At 42.7% G+C, this 15,833-nt stretch overlaps 1 protein-coding gene across 2 annotated transcripts in view; it reads left to right on the top strand.

Moving 5' to 3' along the window:
* Nucleotides 1-5,371, top strand: part of Chrdl1 (chordin-like 1) — a 103,821-nt gene extending 98,450 nt beyond the window's left edge. The window contains exon 12 of one of the 2 annotated variants that reach the window (XM_006257373.5): nucleotides 2,942-5,371. In XM_006257373.5, coding sequence (XP_006257435.1) covers nucleotides 2,942-3,072 — 131 coding nt within the window. In that variant the 3' untranslated portion in view covers nucleotides 3,073-5,371. The remainder of the gene's footprint in view (nucleotides 1-2,941) is intronic. The other variant, NM_199502.2, reaches the window with a different exon arrangement.
* The last annotated feature ends 10,462 nt before the right edge of the window (nucleotides 5,372-15,833 follow it).

Here is a 15,833-nt window from a genome sequence, read left to right as displayed (position 1 = left end):
TTCTTTTGTGGAAGACCAAGTAGCCAATAAAGTGTCTGAGAGCAAACTGGAAAAGCTTTGACATGAATAAAAAGTGTGGTATAGTCCACATACAACTATTTCAGCTCAATGATTCTTACATGTCTTTAATAAAACTGATAAATCAAGGCACAAGAGGATAGAAGGAAGCTTTACAATACTTCAGGTATGATATAATTGTAAAGTCTTAGTATCTGGAAGGTTATGTTCTCTGAGGATGAGGAAGAGAGACAGAGAAAGAATCCCCATCAGTTCTGTTACAGCAAAGCTCTCTGACTCTTTCAGAACTACCACTAGGTGCTCATGTTTCTCTAAAAGCATCTAGGCATTCAAGCAGACTTGTAGCTCTCCCACTTTCTACACTAGATGGAGCTTAGGGACTAGATTCTGCAGGGCGCTAGGGTGGGGATGGGTGGGGAGCACTTCTAATGGAATAAAAAGCACCAGATTTCTATCCACAGGGAATTTCTAATGGGCAAGACAGAACAGGAACAGGCCTTCCTTCGGTGTGAATTAGAATAGCTGTGAGGAGTTAAATTCCTAAGTGCTCAGGGGAATCTGCGAAGAACAATGAGACTAGAGCCAGGTGGGCTTAGTCGAGGAAGGCTTCGGGGAGGAGGTGCTTTTTGAAAGAAAAGGGCGTGACTGGGCAACAGGTCAAGAAATCAGTCCAGGGTGAAGGTGCAGCCTAAGAGAAGATTCAGGCAGGAGCAAACAAGAACTGTGGGTGGGGGTGAGGAATGATCATCAAGGCTGCAAAGTGTGAAATGAAGATGAAAAGAGTTGGTATAAAGGCTTAGAAGAAGCCACTGAAAAGTGCACATACAAAGCAAGTAACATTGGGAGTTGCTACACAATATGATCAACACAATGATATCAATGTAGTGCTCCGGGCTTTTTAATACATTTAAGAAGCCCCAACCTTGGTGAATCCATGCTTTGAAGAGCCTTGTTTGCAATGCTAAGGCATTAGATTTGACCTCTAGTATAAAGCTCGGCACTGGAGGTGAGTAAGCAGGTAAATGGTATACTTCCGTCTGGCTTTTCAAAAGAGGGATTTGCTGTGTGGAGTGGGGTGCACCATTTAGTGACAGTTGTTGAGAGTCTGAATTAAGAGGTTCTCACACTCTATGGTCTGTGCGACAAGGGAAGATAGATCACCATGAGAAATATTTCTAAAACTATGTCAACAGATATGTGTCACAGGGAGGAGGGAATTATTTTATAATGGCTCCAGTATTAATAACTTTATAGACTGGGTAGAGAGTAATGCCATTCACCAAGGAAAAGCTAATGAATGAGTAGATATTGGTGAAAAAGGACCTCTGCTTGGAATGTATTTTGATCAGGATGCCTGAAAACAACCTAGAAATGGCATCGGTAAGGTCTTCTGTATGTCTTTTGAAAGAGCAATAGAAATTAAAAATGAACAGTATGAGAATTTGAATGTGGGAGTTAGGAAATCCCTATGAGGGAGTAAGGGATAAAAGAGACAGAGATTAGGGGCCAGGGAGCAATGACGTGACTTTCAAAATAACTATTTCTCCATAGAACACATTACAGTTTGCGTTATGAGCAAGCCGCTGGATTAGGCTCCAGAGGACTTCGAAGCTTGATTTAGATATAACCTGTACCCATAGTAATTAGAATTGCAGATAGGGAATGGAAATAGATACTGTGTGTCCCAAACGTTGTACAATCTAAAGGAACGTGGTAGTGAAATGATTCAATGTGGTCACCCGGGGACACAGAAACCAGCCCAATGCGTTTGCATAATGTGCCTCCATAGCCCGACACATAGTAAGGCTTTGGTAAATATTGCCTTCTCCTTGTCTTTTACTTTTCTACTGAGGTATGAAGAATAGGGAGAATTTAAGGAAGAAATAAGCAGGATGGTCAAGTCTCAATGGGCAGGCAGTATTTTCTCATGTGAGTGGGGAAAGCACAGAGGTTCAAATCAGGCTTAGGGTGGAAAGGAGTCTCCTGACCTCGGGCTCAGAGTTCCCCAGATTTCATCGCCATGAAGAGAAGAATAAAAAGAAAACTGAGGCTCCACTGCGAATCAGCAGGCAAATAGAAGCGATAGTGCCAAGGTAAGAGTGGAAAGGGCCGTGCCAGTATGATAATGGGACACTAGAAGCAGCCTTAGGCTGGCATGTCAGGGTGCCAAGGACGCCTAAGGACATGTAGATATAGAAGAAAATGACGAGTTGTTGACAAAGAAAGAGAACAGCGGGGGGGGGGGGAATAATGATAAATAATCAAATAACTCAAACCATCACACAGGGCCGAATAAAGCAAGCTGTGATCCGGTAATTCAGTAGCTATTGCTGTCCACAGCCATTTCTTTAAACGTGGTGTGAAGTGAGCCACTTATAGGGCAAGCAAGCAGACTGTATTTTATAAATGCTGAGTACACCATAAAAATTCTAAACACTGGGGATAGATTTGGTTTGAAAGTTAAAGAGTGTTAAACTGATCTTCCAGAAGATTTAAGTACAGTTCCCAGCACCCACATCAGGATAGTTCACAACTTCTACTCTAGGAGGGGTCTGGTACTAATGAACCCCGCGGGCACCTGCACTCACATGCATGTATCACCCCCACCCCAAAAACACACTAAATAAATCCTTTAATAAAAGCCTTCTAAGCATAGTACTTAGGAGTTGCTCGTGGGAGAACAGTTGCATCTCATTGAGGGGTATCTTTCAAATGTATGGATTCAAGTGAAAACTCCATTTCTTATTTTCTGTCTCTATCTGTGGGAGGTGCTTTTCTTTTTATGAAACCACCTGTCTTTCATATTTAAAATGTCCAGAGAGGGCTACAAGGATGTGAGAATGAGTGAAGGGAACTGGTTGCATTCCTAGGTAGTTCCGGTTTAACCTTACACATCCCTGACCATTCTGTGTTTGCCTTTTAGACCAGTGGAAGATCTTCGCTGAAGGAGAAGCTCAGCTCAGCCAGATGTGCTCAAGTCGGGTGTGCAGAACAGAACTGGAAGATTTGGTCCAGGTTTTGTACCTGGAGAGACCTGAAAAGGACCACTGTTAGACAAAACAGTCAGGATTGAATAGTATCAATCAAGGAAACCCAAGCTGCAGCTGGACTGCCGGCTTACTTTACTTAAGTCAACAGTGCTCCAAAACCCCAAAGTCAACCTCAGTCAAATTATCCAGTCACAGCACACCTTGTTCCTCTATGTGCAGCGGTGTGCCAGCCCTCAAACATCTCCTGTAAAGAGAATAGAGGAGTCTTTAATGGTTTCTGGGGGTGGGGGGAGAAGGGATAGGACTTTGTGGTACAGCTCTATTTTCTCTGAGAATCACATTTATTTGCAGGTTAAAGTAGAAAAGAAAACCACTTTTTAGGGATTCTATGTAGAAAGTCACAAGAGAGAGAGAGAGAAATTGCTGAGTTTGAGTTGGATCATGCCAAACAAATTTGTGTGAAATACTTTTTGAATGTTCAAGTGTCTTCCCTACTTTAAAAATGTTATTCAGTTGGTGGTTGAACAGTCAGGTGATTATGGAGCACATACCTATAATATGTGGAGACCTGGGTTCTAGTCTCAGAACTGACAAAAAAATTTCTATCCTCATATCTCACATGCACACACACACACACACACACACACACACACACACACACAGCACACGAAACTGCATTTCTTTCTGGCTCCTAAACACCTTTGTGGTTGTTCGTATCCAGGGAAACAAACTAAAAATGTATGCAAAAAACTCTGCCCTCAAGCCTTTGAGGCAGGTTGTAAGAAATCAGCCATAGTCTTAGAGTGAAGAATGCCATTTGTGGGTCTTGTTTCCTTCGAAGTACTAAATACATTTTGCCTAGTAATATCACTTCTCTTTTCTTATCTGGCACCCCCATTAGGAAGGTAGAATTTGGAGAACTCATCAGAAACTAAATTTATTCCAAACAAAATGACAATAGAAGAATATAACTGGTAAAAAATAAAATAGTCCATTTTTTGTTTTGGTTTTACAGCTATAAATCTAACTGATTAATAGGCTAATGATGCTCACTAATTTTCTTGAGGCAATAGTCACCTAGGCAGACACTTTAGGTTGACACTTTTATTCTAAAAGCCTTTTTAAGGGTAATTTCCTACTTTGATTACAGGAGTTGAAATGTAACTTTTCAAAAAGGCTCAATCCTTACAAGCTTCTCAACATCAGTTCTTCTGTTAAGTGCTACTGTTCATTCACAGAGCTGAGAATTCTGGCAAAGATCTTTGTCCCAACCCTTCCTAATATCCTTGCCTTATTCTTGAGCATGGGTTGCAGCAGGGATTGTGACAGCACTACTTCTAAAATGTTCATTTGCAGCCCAGTGCCTCAACATCAATTTTCCTTCCTGAGGCTTGGCTTTAGAAATCACCTTTTGGAAAAACTATAACTATTCCCTAGCAAAGATCATAGGTTCACTGGATCTGTCCATCTGCCGAGCATGAATGAACTCACATGAGTACTAAGAAATGTGAAGATCAAGAAATTCTATATTTCCCACTCTAAGTGAGAAAACATGATAGGAAAAAGTATGAAGAGTCTGGTCTTTACTAGAACCTGACAGAGAAGGGAAGGCTTTGGGGCCATGTTTTCATGAGACAAACTTCCTGCCAGCCAATTACACATTCTCCCAAGAAGAGAAGCATAGGGCGTCCTGGGCTGCAAAGACACTGAACATTATTGAAGATGTGATGGGGCAATGCCAACCCTCTGCTGCTTCCCTCTTGGAGGAAACACTATTTCCAGAGTGCGGAGATCAATCACAGGTCCTGAAGGAAAGTGGTGATTCCTGTGCTAGACGATTCACCCGCAGGGAAGGTGGTGATTCCCGTGCTAGATGATTCACTCACAAACCTTCCCGCCCAGGTGTTCTCTGAAAGCTTAGCCTCAAGGGAACACCTAAAGAGCTCCCCTACCTACATAAACCCCTGCCTCCAAGTGTAGGAACTCACCTTTCTAAAGCGCTGTGGGAAGCAGGAACTAGGCATCTGTGCTAAGTCAATGTAGAATTTCTCCAGCGTTTTAATGCTGGGTAGAATATAGAGCATAGGGGAAAGGGGCCAAACTGCCTATAGTTAGTAGAGAAAAATGAATGTGGTTCTTTTGTGCATTTATGTGTATCATAAACACTTGGGAAAGCAAAAACCATAAGCACCATTTTGCAGCTTTATCCATTTTCCAGTTAGCTCATGTAAACGAGCACGAATAACAAAACAGTATTACTCTTTCGCACTTCTCACAGGACATGTACCCAAATACGGTACTTATTTATGTAGTCACTGTGTTTCAGGACTTTTACGTTAATAAAATTTTTATTTAAAATTTTATGTCTGAGAACGTCATGTTATTGACACTCTAGCCAAGACTGTCATTCAATCGGGTAAACAATGATGAGTGGGCCTATTGGTGTCGCAGTCACCTTGACATTCTTGTCATACTCCTCTTGAGTAGTTAGCAGTGTCAACTTAGCAGTAAAGCTGCCTAGATTCTTAAGCCAGCTCTGCAATTACTGAATTAGTCAGTCTTACCAATTAGAAAATGGGATAATGATGGGATATTGCCCTTCGCCTGAAATCCTGCCTTAATGTAGTCAGTACATACAGAATAATTAGAATAGTGTCTAGTGTCCATTAAATATTCAAGATGAGCAGGACACTTACAATGATCGTTGATGTTTTACTTACCCTTGGACCACTGACTTAGATTTCAAGAGGATCTCAACTTTGATCTGCTGTTCACAGCACTTTTATGCATTTTGTTAGGGACCAGTGTAAGGATGCTATTACATGTGTTGATCCAGGCTAAATTCCCTCAAATTCCCAATGCTAGATCAATACGGGCTGTTCAGAAGTTAGAATGTGTAAAGACTTTAAGAGATAAGTTCAAAGTGTCAATAGCTGAGGTATCGGGTATTAGGCTAGAAACTATGTACTGATGTTGGTAACATGGGAGAAGAAACGTGTTGAAGTTTCTGGTGCAAAGACCTGGTTAGGGTATGTTGTAAAAGATAAGTGGAGGGCTACTGTGAGGAATTTGAGCTAGATGCTCAAGAGAACTCACCGGAGAAGCTCTCTAGTAGAGTGAGAATAATAAAACATAATAGAGGAAGTGTCTGTAGAAGGAAATGGGATCCAAGCCATTGTGTCTTACCTATGGGAGCTATCTGGCCCTATCATAACACAGAGGGGAGACAGACTGTGCAAAGGCAAGATTAAAGATTATGGCTAATAAGGGAGTTAGTCTGTCTCGTGTAGGTAGTGAAGTCATGTCCCATGTTGCTCTCAGGCACAACTCTTGACCCAAAACCTGGGTGGCCATTCAGCTTTGGATGTTGAGCGTTCCGACCTAGTTCCAGCATATCTGTATTAACTCACTCCCTTATACTCAGCCTCACTTTCTTCTGGATTCATATGCTGTGAGTCAAAATACTGTCTAACATCCATTGAGGAAAGTGCAATGGAGTCGAACTCTGTGGATCCCTCATGCTTTATTCCCTTTCCCAGATTATGCACACCTCTTTTAGCCCTTCAAGTGTGTGATCCTTTATACAGATGAGAGTTTTAGGCTTTTGTTCTCAACTCCTTTTGCAGGATCTTTCTCTCTCCCCTTCCTGTCACGGGTCCTAGGAAACAACAAGGACCATCCCACATGAACTTACAGGGAAGACCTGCATCTCACACACATTACCCGCCATTTTATACCCTCCTGGCTTTTATTCTTTTTTTAAAAAAAGATGTATTTTTATTTATTTTATGTGTATGAGTAATTTGTCTGCATATACGTATGCACACCATACATACCTGGTGTCTGTGGGGATGAGAAGTTGTCAGGGCCCCGGGACTACAGCTACAGATGATTGTGATTGTCCATGTGGATTCTGTGGATCAGACCCAGGTCAACTAGAAGAGCTGAGGCATCTCTTTTGCCCCTTCTTTGACTCTTGAAGGAGTTCAGAATATGTCTTTCAAAACCGTGCCCCTTTGACATAAAGATTATTTTGAACTAAAGGCAATTAAGAATCAGTGGCTGCAGAAAAAAAAATGTACTGCTCTACGCGTATCTGCCTAAAAGTAGGAGATACATTTTCCTTGGAGCAAGATAACCTTTCGCTATTCCAAGGACAGAAAAGTGACTCATCCTTCAGAGTAGGAAATCCACACCAAGATGAATTTGCATGAACAGAGACATCGTACTAAAATAGTCTTCAGCATCCATTCATCTCCTCCCTGATTCATTTCCTAGTTCCACCCTACCTCATAATTTATTAACCATTTAAAGTCAAGCTTTCTTTCATATGTTAAGACAACATATAAGCCCCCTGAATCTAACCAGCTTTTAGAGTTTTGTTTTATTTTTGTGAACTTCTGTGTATATGCATGGTAATAAACCTGTGTGCCTCTTCTTGTCTATCTGCTTTTCTCCCATTGATTTAAAGTCATAGATCCATAGTCATGAGAGCTAAAAAGGCAGGGATATTGTGTTTCCTTGGCAATAGCTCTCTATGATACACATCGCTAGAAAGAAAATGCCTATGCTCTCTGTGTTATCCACAAGTATCTTCACACCAACACTATTGTCAGCTCTGTGTTGGTGGTGGGGCTTCTTGTTGCACGCAGTTGCCATCACAGTGCAACACCCAGAATACGCTGCCATCCTTTGAATAAAGAGAGAGAACCTCAGCTTGGTTTGCACCTGGGACAGTACTTTGTCACCTACATTGAAGTAATCAAAGTACTTCTGAGTGTGTGTTACTGTGTCCATTCCATTTGGCTCACACTTACTGCTTCTATGTCCTACCGTTACCCTCTTTTAAAATGACTTCAAGAGTCTGTCTTACCACAAGACCTCCTGAGCTCCATCCACTGTTTGGCTGTGGATGCTTGTATCTGTCAGCTGCTGGGTGCAGCCTCTCAGATGACAGCATTGCTAAGCTCCCCATCTATAAATCCAGACTGGCACACACAAGCACAGCCTGAGGCTCCAAAGTAGTTGAAGGAGGAAGATAGGCCTGCAATGGGTCCCTATTGATCCTCTGAGGACAGCTCAACACATGTCCCCCAAATAGGCAGGAGTTGCTACCCTGGCCAATGGTGACAAATATTGTTGGCAACAGTGTCTTCACATATTGTATCATTGTGATGAAGCTTTGACCTATAATGAGGCATCAAAGTCTCATGATGTGGGGGTTGGGGAAAAGATTGAGAGACCCAAAGAGGACAGGGACTCCACAGGAAGACCCACAGAATCAACTAACAAAAACCCTTAGGGGCAGGGGTTGGGGATTTAGCTCAGTGGTAGAGCGCTTGCCTAGGAAGCGCAAGGCCCTGGGTTCAGTCCCCAGCTCCGAAAAAAAGAACAAAAAAAAAAAAAACCCTTAGGGGCTCCCAGAGATTGAACCACTAAACCATAGAGGGAGCACAGGCTGGACCTAGCATAGCCCCCACCCCTGAGGCACACATATTTAATATATGTGCAGCAAGGTCTTCCTGCGAGTCCCCCAACAACTGGAGTGGAGGCTGTCACTGAATCTGTTACCTGTCCTGGATCCTATTCTCCGAATGGTCTTCTTTGTCTGGCCTCAGTGGGAAAGGATATGCCTACTTCTGCAGTGAATTGAGGTGTCAGGGTGGGTTGGCATCCGTGGGGGACCTCCACCTTCTTTGAGATGAAGGAGAGGGAGGGAAGATGGGGAAAGGGACTTGTGAGGGGAGACTGAGAGGAGAGAAGGGGGTTGTGATCAGGATGTAAAGTGAATGAATGAATGAATGAATGAACGAACAACAACAAAAGTCTACCCTACTAATATCCCAAAAATGGGCAGATGCATTTGAAGCCTCCAAATGGGTGAAAGCTCCTAGAATTCAATTGTTCCCTAACATTCCATATGCATTTGTAATTTCTATCTCTATATATGCTCTTTTCATCACTAGAATGTTTTCCGTCTTCTTTGCCTGACATGAGCCTAGTATTTTTTAAATCTCTCATACATTACATCTAGACCATAATCTCTCCCACCTCCCTTTCCCCCCAGATCTACTCCTCCATTTCTAGGCCTAGTACATTCCTCTCCACTTCTATGAGCCTCTTCCATCATAGTTGCCCCCCACTATTTCCCGATTCTCCCTAAGTACTGTATCCTACAACTACAAGACGCCGTTCTATGCTTTTGTGGAACTTGCCATGTTCTTAAGGCTTCTACTCCTATTATTTCACCTATAATGCCCATCTCTGGTGCCGCCAATTAATGAACTTATCTTTCAAGAGTCCCAATGCTCATATTGAGATTTTGTTGCAGGCACAGTTAGTAGCTCCGTCCTCTATGTACACAGTATATAGCAATCAAAGTGCATACCCTTAAAGAGCCACTGTAGTAATCCATTGACATGCATTTTTGTTCATTTAATGCTCCCTGCAGCTCTGATAGATACCATTATTGATCCTATTTAGACACTGAGAATATTTCCCTTTTGTATGCCATTAAACCCATGTGCTGCATTATGGTATTTGTGTCACTGATGTACTGACCATATGCACAATGGTAGACTCATAATGTAGCTGAAATCTTCCTGCCATCTAATGCTATCATAGCTATTGTAACATAGTAATGGAATGCATTAGTCACACGTTTGTGATAATGTTGATGTAAACAAACATAGTATACAGTCAGTAGTAAAAAAAAACTATGCTCAATACATGATACTTGCCAGAGATGATTGATAATCATGTTTGCAGCTTATGTATCCACTACACTGTACTTTTTCATTATTTTGAAGTGTGTTGCATCTACTTATGAAAATAGTTGGGAGCAGAGGGTGGAGACTAGTGTCAGAGTATTTAGGATCCACAAGGCCCTGGGTTCAATGATGGGTAAATGAAAGAAAGAAAGAAAGAAAGAAAGAAAGAAAGAAAGAAAGAAAGAAAAAAGAAAGAAAGAAAGGAAGAAAGGAAGGAAGGAAGGAAGAAAGAAGGGAAGAAAGAAAGAAGGGAAGAATGGAGAGGGAGAAAGGGAGGGATGGAGGTTCAGAGGGATGGAGGGAGGGAAGGGGAGAAAGAAAAGAAAGAGAGGGAGAGAGAGAGAGAGAGAGAGAGAGAGAGAGAGAGAGAGAGAACAAAAAGAAGTAAGCTCACTGTAAAATAGTTTTAGACGTGTCCTTCCAGAGGATTCCAGAAGAAGACAAAGCTATGACAGTAGAAGACAACTGAATGTATGATAGTGTCCCTTAAGACCATTCAGTGACAGAAAATGTGGTTCATTTACACAATGGAATACTATTCAGCTATTAAGAACAAGGGCATCATGAGTTTTGCAGATAAGTTAGTGGAACTAGAAAATATCATCCTCAGTGAGGCAACTCAGACCCAACAGGATATGCATGGCATGTACTCACTAATAGGTGGATATTAGCCCAAAAAAGTACAAAATACCTAGGATACAGTCCACAGAACTCAAGAAGGTTAACAAGAAGAAGTGCCCAAGATGCTTCAGTCCCACTTGAGAAGGAGAAGAAAATAATCATGGGAGGTAGAGGGAGGGAGGGACCTGGGTGGAAGAGGAGATAGGAAAAGGGGAACATGATCAGGTATGAGGGGGGCAGGGAAGAGACAGGAGAGAAGCCCTGAGGGCCAGAAGGAAGAATGGAAACAGGCAACCTTGAGAGGTAGGAGATAGAAGGAGCCTCTAGAATGTACCAGAGACATGGGAGGTGAGAGACTCTCAGGACTCAAAGGGAGGGACCTTAGATGAAATGCCCTACAGTGGGACGAGGGAACTTGTAGAGTTGACCTCCAGTAGGATGACAGGGCATCAAGTGGAGGGATGGGGTTGCTACCCCACAGTCATAAACTCTGACCCAGAATTGCTTCTGTCTGAAAGAACTGCAGGGTCAAAAATGGAGAAAAACCTAAGGAAAAGGAGGTTCAGTGACTGGCCCAAAGTGGGATCCAGCTCATGGGGAGGTCCCAAGGCCTGACACTGTTACTGGTATTGTGGTATGTTTACAGACAAGAGCCTAGCATGACTGCCCTCTGAAAGGACCAACAAGCAGCTGAAAGAGTCAGATGCAGATACTAGCACCCAAACGATGGACCGAAGTCAGGAGCCCCTGTGGTTGAATTAGGGAAAAGCTGGAAGAAGCTGAGGAGGAGGTGACCCCACAGGAAGACCAGCAGTCTCAACTAACCCAGACCCCATGCAGCTTGTCGGCGCCAGCACCGAGCTGGTACCGAGAATCGGGCGAAAGCCTACGGGATGAAAGAAACACACATACACACACACACAGGTTATCGTGTCAAGCCAGGAGAGGAAGAGAGGAAGAGAGAGAGAGAGAGAGAGAGAGAGAGAGAGAGAGAGAGAGAGAGAGAGAGAGGGGAAGATGGGAAGGAAGAGTGAGAGTGAGGAAGAAGAGTGAGAGTCTCCTGTAGCTTTATTCACCACTTATATACCCAAGTCTCCAGGTAGAAAATAACTGGGAAGCACAGTGGGAAACCCTGGCTCGTGACTACCTGGCTCGTGACTTCGGTAACAAAAGACCAACTACGAGACCTGATTAGGGAGAAATCCCAGAAGACCAGCCTAAATCTCAAGGATAAAGGCTGAGGAAGTAAAAGGCAGAAGTAAATTGACCACCACCCAGGTGTGGTCCAGGTGTGTCAGTTCCACATGCATCAGCCGGGCTCAGCAGAGGTCATGCAGTGGAGATATCGGGTGTTTACTACTTGGTCTTTTCTTCCTGTGCCGTAAATACATGGGAGAGGCCTCTGTCCAACAATCCCATGACTTCTTAACTGTGGCCATGCAGTTACAAAGCAGCCAGGCCCAAATCCAATATGGCACTACAGCAGCTCTCAGAGACTGAGCCACCAACCAGGCAGTGACATGGGCTGGTCCAGGCCCCTGACACATATACAGCAGAGTACTGCCTGGGCTGGCCTCAGTGAGAGAGGAACATGCCTAACCCTCAAGAGAATTGAGGCCCCAGGAAGTAGGCAGGCCTGATGGGGGAGGGGGGACATCCTCTTGGAGAAAGGGGGAAGAAGGAATGGGATAAGGCACTAAGGGAGCAGGGACTGGGAGGAGGACAATGGCTGGACTGTATAATAATTAAAGACTGTTCAGTGTGCACAAGAGGAGGTTGAAGGCAGCCATATTAATAACCTTGACCCTATGCAAGCCTAGGATGTTGAATAAATGTACCTCATACTTGAATGAAGCCTTATGAGTAAAACCATATTTTGTATTTGTTTTTGTTTTTTGTTTTTTGTTTTTTTCCGGAGCTGAGGACCGAACCCAGGGCCTTGCGCTTGCTAGGCAAGTGCTCTACCACTGAGCTAAATCCCCAACCCCGTAAAACCATATTTTAAAAATAGCAGAAGCCATATACCCAAAAGATGCCTCAACATATAAAAGAGACACGTGCTCCACTATGTTCATCGCAGCCTTATTTATAATAGCCAGAAAATGGAAAGAACCCAGATGCCCTTCAACAGAGGAATGGATACAGAAAATGTTGTACATCTACACAATGGAATATTACTCAGCTGTCAAAAACAACGACTTTATGAAATTCGTAGGCAAATGGTTGGAACTGGAAAATATCATCCTGAGTGAGCTAACCCAATCACAGAAAGACATACATGGTATGCACTCATTGATAAGTGGCTATTAGCCCAAATGCTTGAATTACCCTAGATCCCTAGAACAAACGAAACTCAAGACGGATGATCAAAATGTGAATGCTTCACTCCTTCTTTAAATGAGGAAAAAGAATACCCTTGGCAGGGAAGGGAGAGGCAAAGATTAAAACAGAGACAGAAGGAACACCCATTCAGAGCCTGCCCCACATGTGGCCCATACATATACAGCCACCCAATTAGACAAGATGGATGAAGCAAAGAAGTGCAGACCGACAGGAGCCGGATGTAGATCGCTCCTGAGAGGCACAGCCAGAATACAGCAAATACAGAGGCGAATGCCAGCAGCAAACTACTGAACTGAGAATAGGTCCCCCGTTGAAGGAATCAGAGAAAGAACTGGAAGAGCTTGAAGGGGCTCGAGACCCCAAAAGTACAACAATGCCAAGCAACCAGAGCTTCCAGGGACTAAGCCACTACCTAAAGACTATACATGGACTGACCCTGGACTCTGACCTCATAGGTAGCAATGAATATCCTAGTAAGAGCACCAGTGGAAGGGGAAGCCCTGGGTCCTGCTAAGACTGAACCCCCAGTGAACTAGTCTATGGGGGGAGGGCGGCAATGGGGGGAGGGTTGGGAGGGGAACACCCATAAGGAAGGGGAGGGGGGAGGGGGATGTTTGCCCGGAAACCGGGAAAGGGAATAACACTCGAAATGTATATAAGAAATACTCAAGTTAATAAAAAAAGAAAAAAAAGAAAAAAAATAGCAGAAGCCTATAAGTAAAGATAAAGACAGAAAATGTACTTGTATAGTTGCCCATTGTGCTTATATTTTAAGTATTATTACAAAAGAGTAAAAAGCTAGAAAAGATATATATTTAAATAAAGATCTTTTACTGTCTCACCTACCTAGGGAAATGTCCACACCTCCAAGCTCTGCTTCACTCATGGTCCAGTGCCATGATAAATGAACTGGTTTTTAGTACTGTTTGTTCTTTTATTTACTACGTGACAGTTTCACACAAGAATACACTGTATTTTGATCAGATCTAACTCCTCCCTCCTCTTCCAGTCTGACACACCCAAACATGTCATGGTCCCTTTCTATCTTCTCTCTCTCTCTCTCTCTCTCTCTCTCTCTCTCTCTCTCTCTCTCTCTCTCTTTGTCTCTCTCTCCCCTGTAACCTACTGATTCCAATTATTGCTGCCTATTAAAATGGCAGCTGATCTTTTGGTCTTGATTTTGTGCAGGTTTCGTGCAGATAACAATAGCTGCAGTAAATTCGTGATTTAAATAGCACACCATGTCCAGAAGAGAGCCTTTCCCAACACCCCTCCACCATCTTGTACCTCATTGTATAATCGTTGACTTTTCAACCCTTGACAAGTTTATTTTGTGATATTTTATACCATAGTTTAAAGGTATATTTTCTATATTTAGATGGATTTAGACACACAAATGTGTACTACCATAATCCAATTACACATATAATGTTCAGTGTAGTAAATGTCATTCCGTCTAGGAGCAGTTACAGCTTAGATGTGAGACAGGATAGACCAGCTATGACTGTTGTCAGAGAGTTCCATGTTTGTACAACAATGCAATCGTCTAAGAACAAAGTTCTCAGAATGTACTCAAGTCATTCAGTAACACATGACTGTGTATGCAAAAATGTCAAGTATTTGCCCAGCCACAGTCCTCTTCATTAGATTGAGGAACTCTGCGAAGATGGAGACCCAGTGCCCATCATTTCCAGACATTCGCCAAAGAGTTGCCAAGCAGAGTCCATCTGATGAAATTTTTTTCTGCAGTTGGAAAAAACAGCTCAGGGAATTTGTAGAAATGAAGTCCTTCAGAACATTTCCCCTGTAGCCAACTCTAAGAAAACCTAATAAAGTGTGGGTTAATACATACAAATGTCAAAGGACTTGTTTGCTTCACAAATAACTTGTTCTAAGGTGTCAGGGAAAACAACTGATAAATGTGGGATTTGCACATAGACTGTTGAGTTCAAATCGGATATTTCTGAATTTTTGTTATAATAAGCCACATGACAATACTCATATGTGAAGCATTCTTACAACCTCACTATTGTGGATGAAAAGGAATATCTATATCTCTGTATGCTCTATTTCTATTGTACTATAATATCTAAGGCACCTATAGTGCATGATTTAATGATTTTATATCTATAATTTTCTATATGTGTACATAGTTTCATAGTTTAAATGACAGGCTCATATGCTAAGTCTTTGGTTCCTAGTCAATGTTATGATGTTAGGAAGTGGTGGGAGCATTAGAAGCTTGATCTAGAGGAAGGTGGTCACCAGAGGTTTGTATGCTTAGAGGCCACATCTTGCTATTGCCCCTCCCTATGTTCTCTGTTGCTGGTTCCCCATGAGCTGCTTTGCTTCCCCACCTACTCTGCACCACGATGCCTAGCAATGCCAACAACTGTGGGATTAGCCAGTCATAGACTGAAACCTCTGAAACCATGCGCCTAGAGTCCCTATACTTTTAAAGTTGTAGCAACCAGGGTGGGGGGCTTTTCATTCGGCAGCTATGTGTGCTAGGCACTAGGTTCCGAGGGTAAACATTTTAGACACAGCATCTATTCCCACAGAAGTGGCAGTCTACCTACTCGGGAAAATAATACACTGAGGAAGAAATTACAGTGTGGTGGGAAGTACGAAAGTCTAAGATACTAGAATGATCATGGAGATTAATCTTCATTGTGGAGGGACATGGAATTTTTTTAAAAGGAAATGGCATTCAAGGTGAGACAAAGTTTAGAAGAGTCTTACATCTTATAATGCTCTGATGCCTTAAATGGGTTAGGGTAGCCATTAAACTAAAACACTGATTCTTCAAATGATCCCTGTTATGATGCACGTTCCACTAGTATGGAAACCCAGGCTCCTACTACAAACAAACCCTAGAAAGAAATTCCACCAAGGACAACAAAGAGCAAAACCCTAAAGAGATGAAACACGAGACAGAGAAGTTTTGACAGGAAGGGGGTGTTAGCTTTCTGGGCGATTAAGTGAGGATGGCTGCCATAAGCTTATATGCTTGAATACTTGTTCCCTCAGTGGTGAAACTGTTTGAAAAGGATTAGGAGGTGTGGCTTTGTTGATGGAGGCATTTCACTGG

Source organism: Rattus norvegicus, chromosome X, assembly GCF_036323735.1.
Source record: "Rattus norvegicus strain BN/NHsdMcwi chromosome X, GRCr8, whole genome shotgun sequence".
Lineage (NCBI taxonomy): Eukaryota > Metazoa > Chordata > Mammalia > Rodentia > Muridae > Rattus > Rattus norvegicus.
Note: the sequence above shows the minus strand (reverse complement) of the source record. Positions and strands in the feature narration are given on the sequence as shown.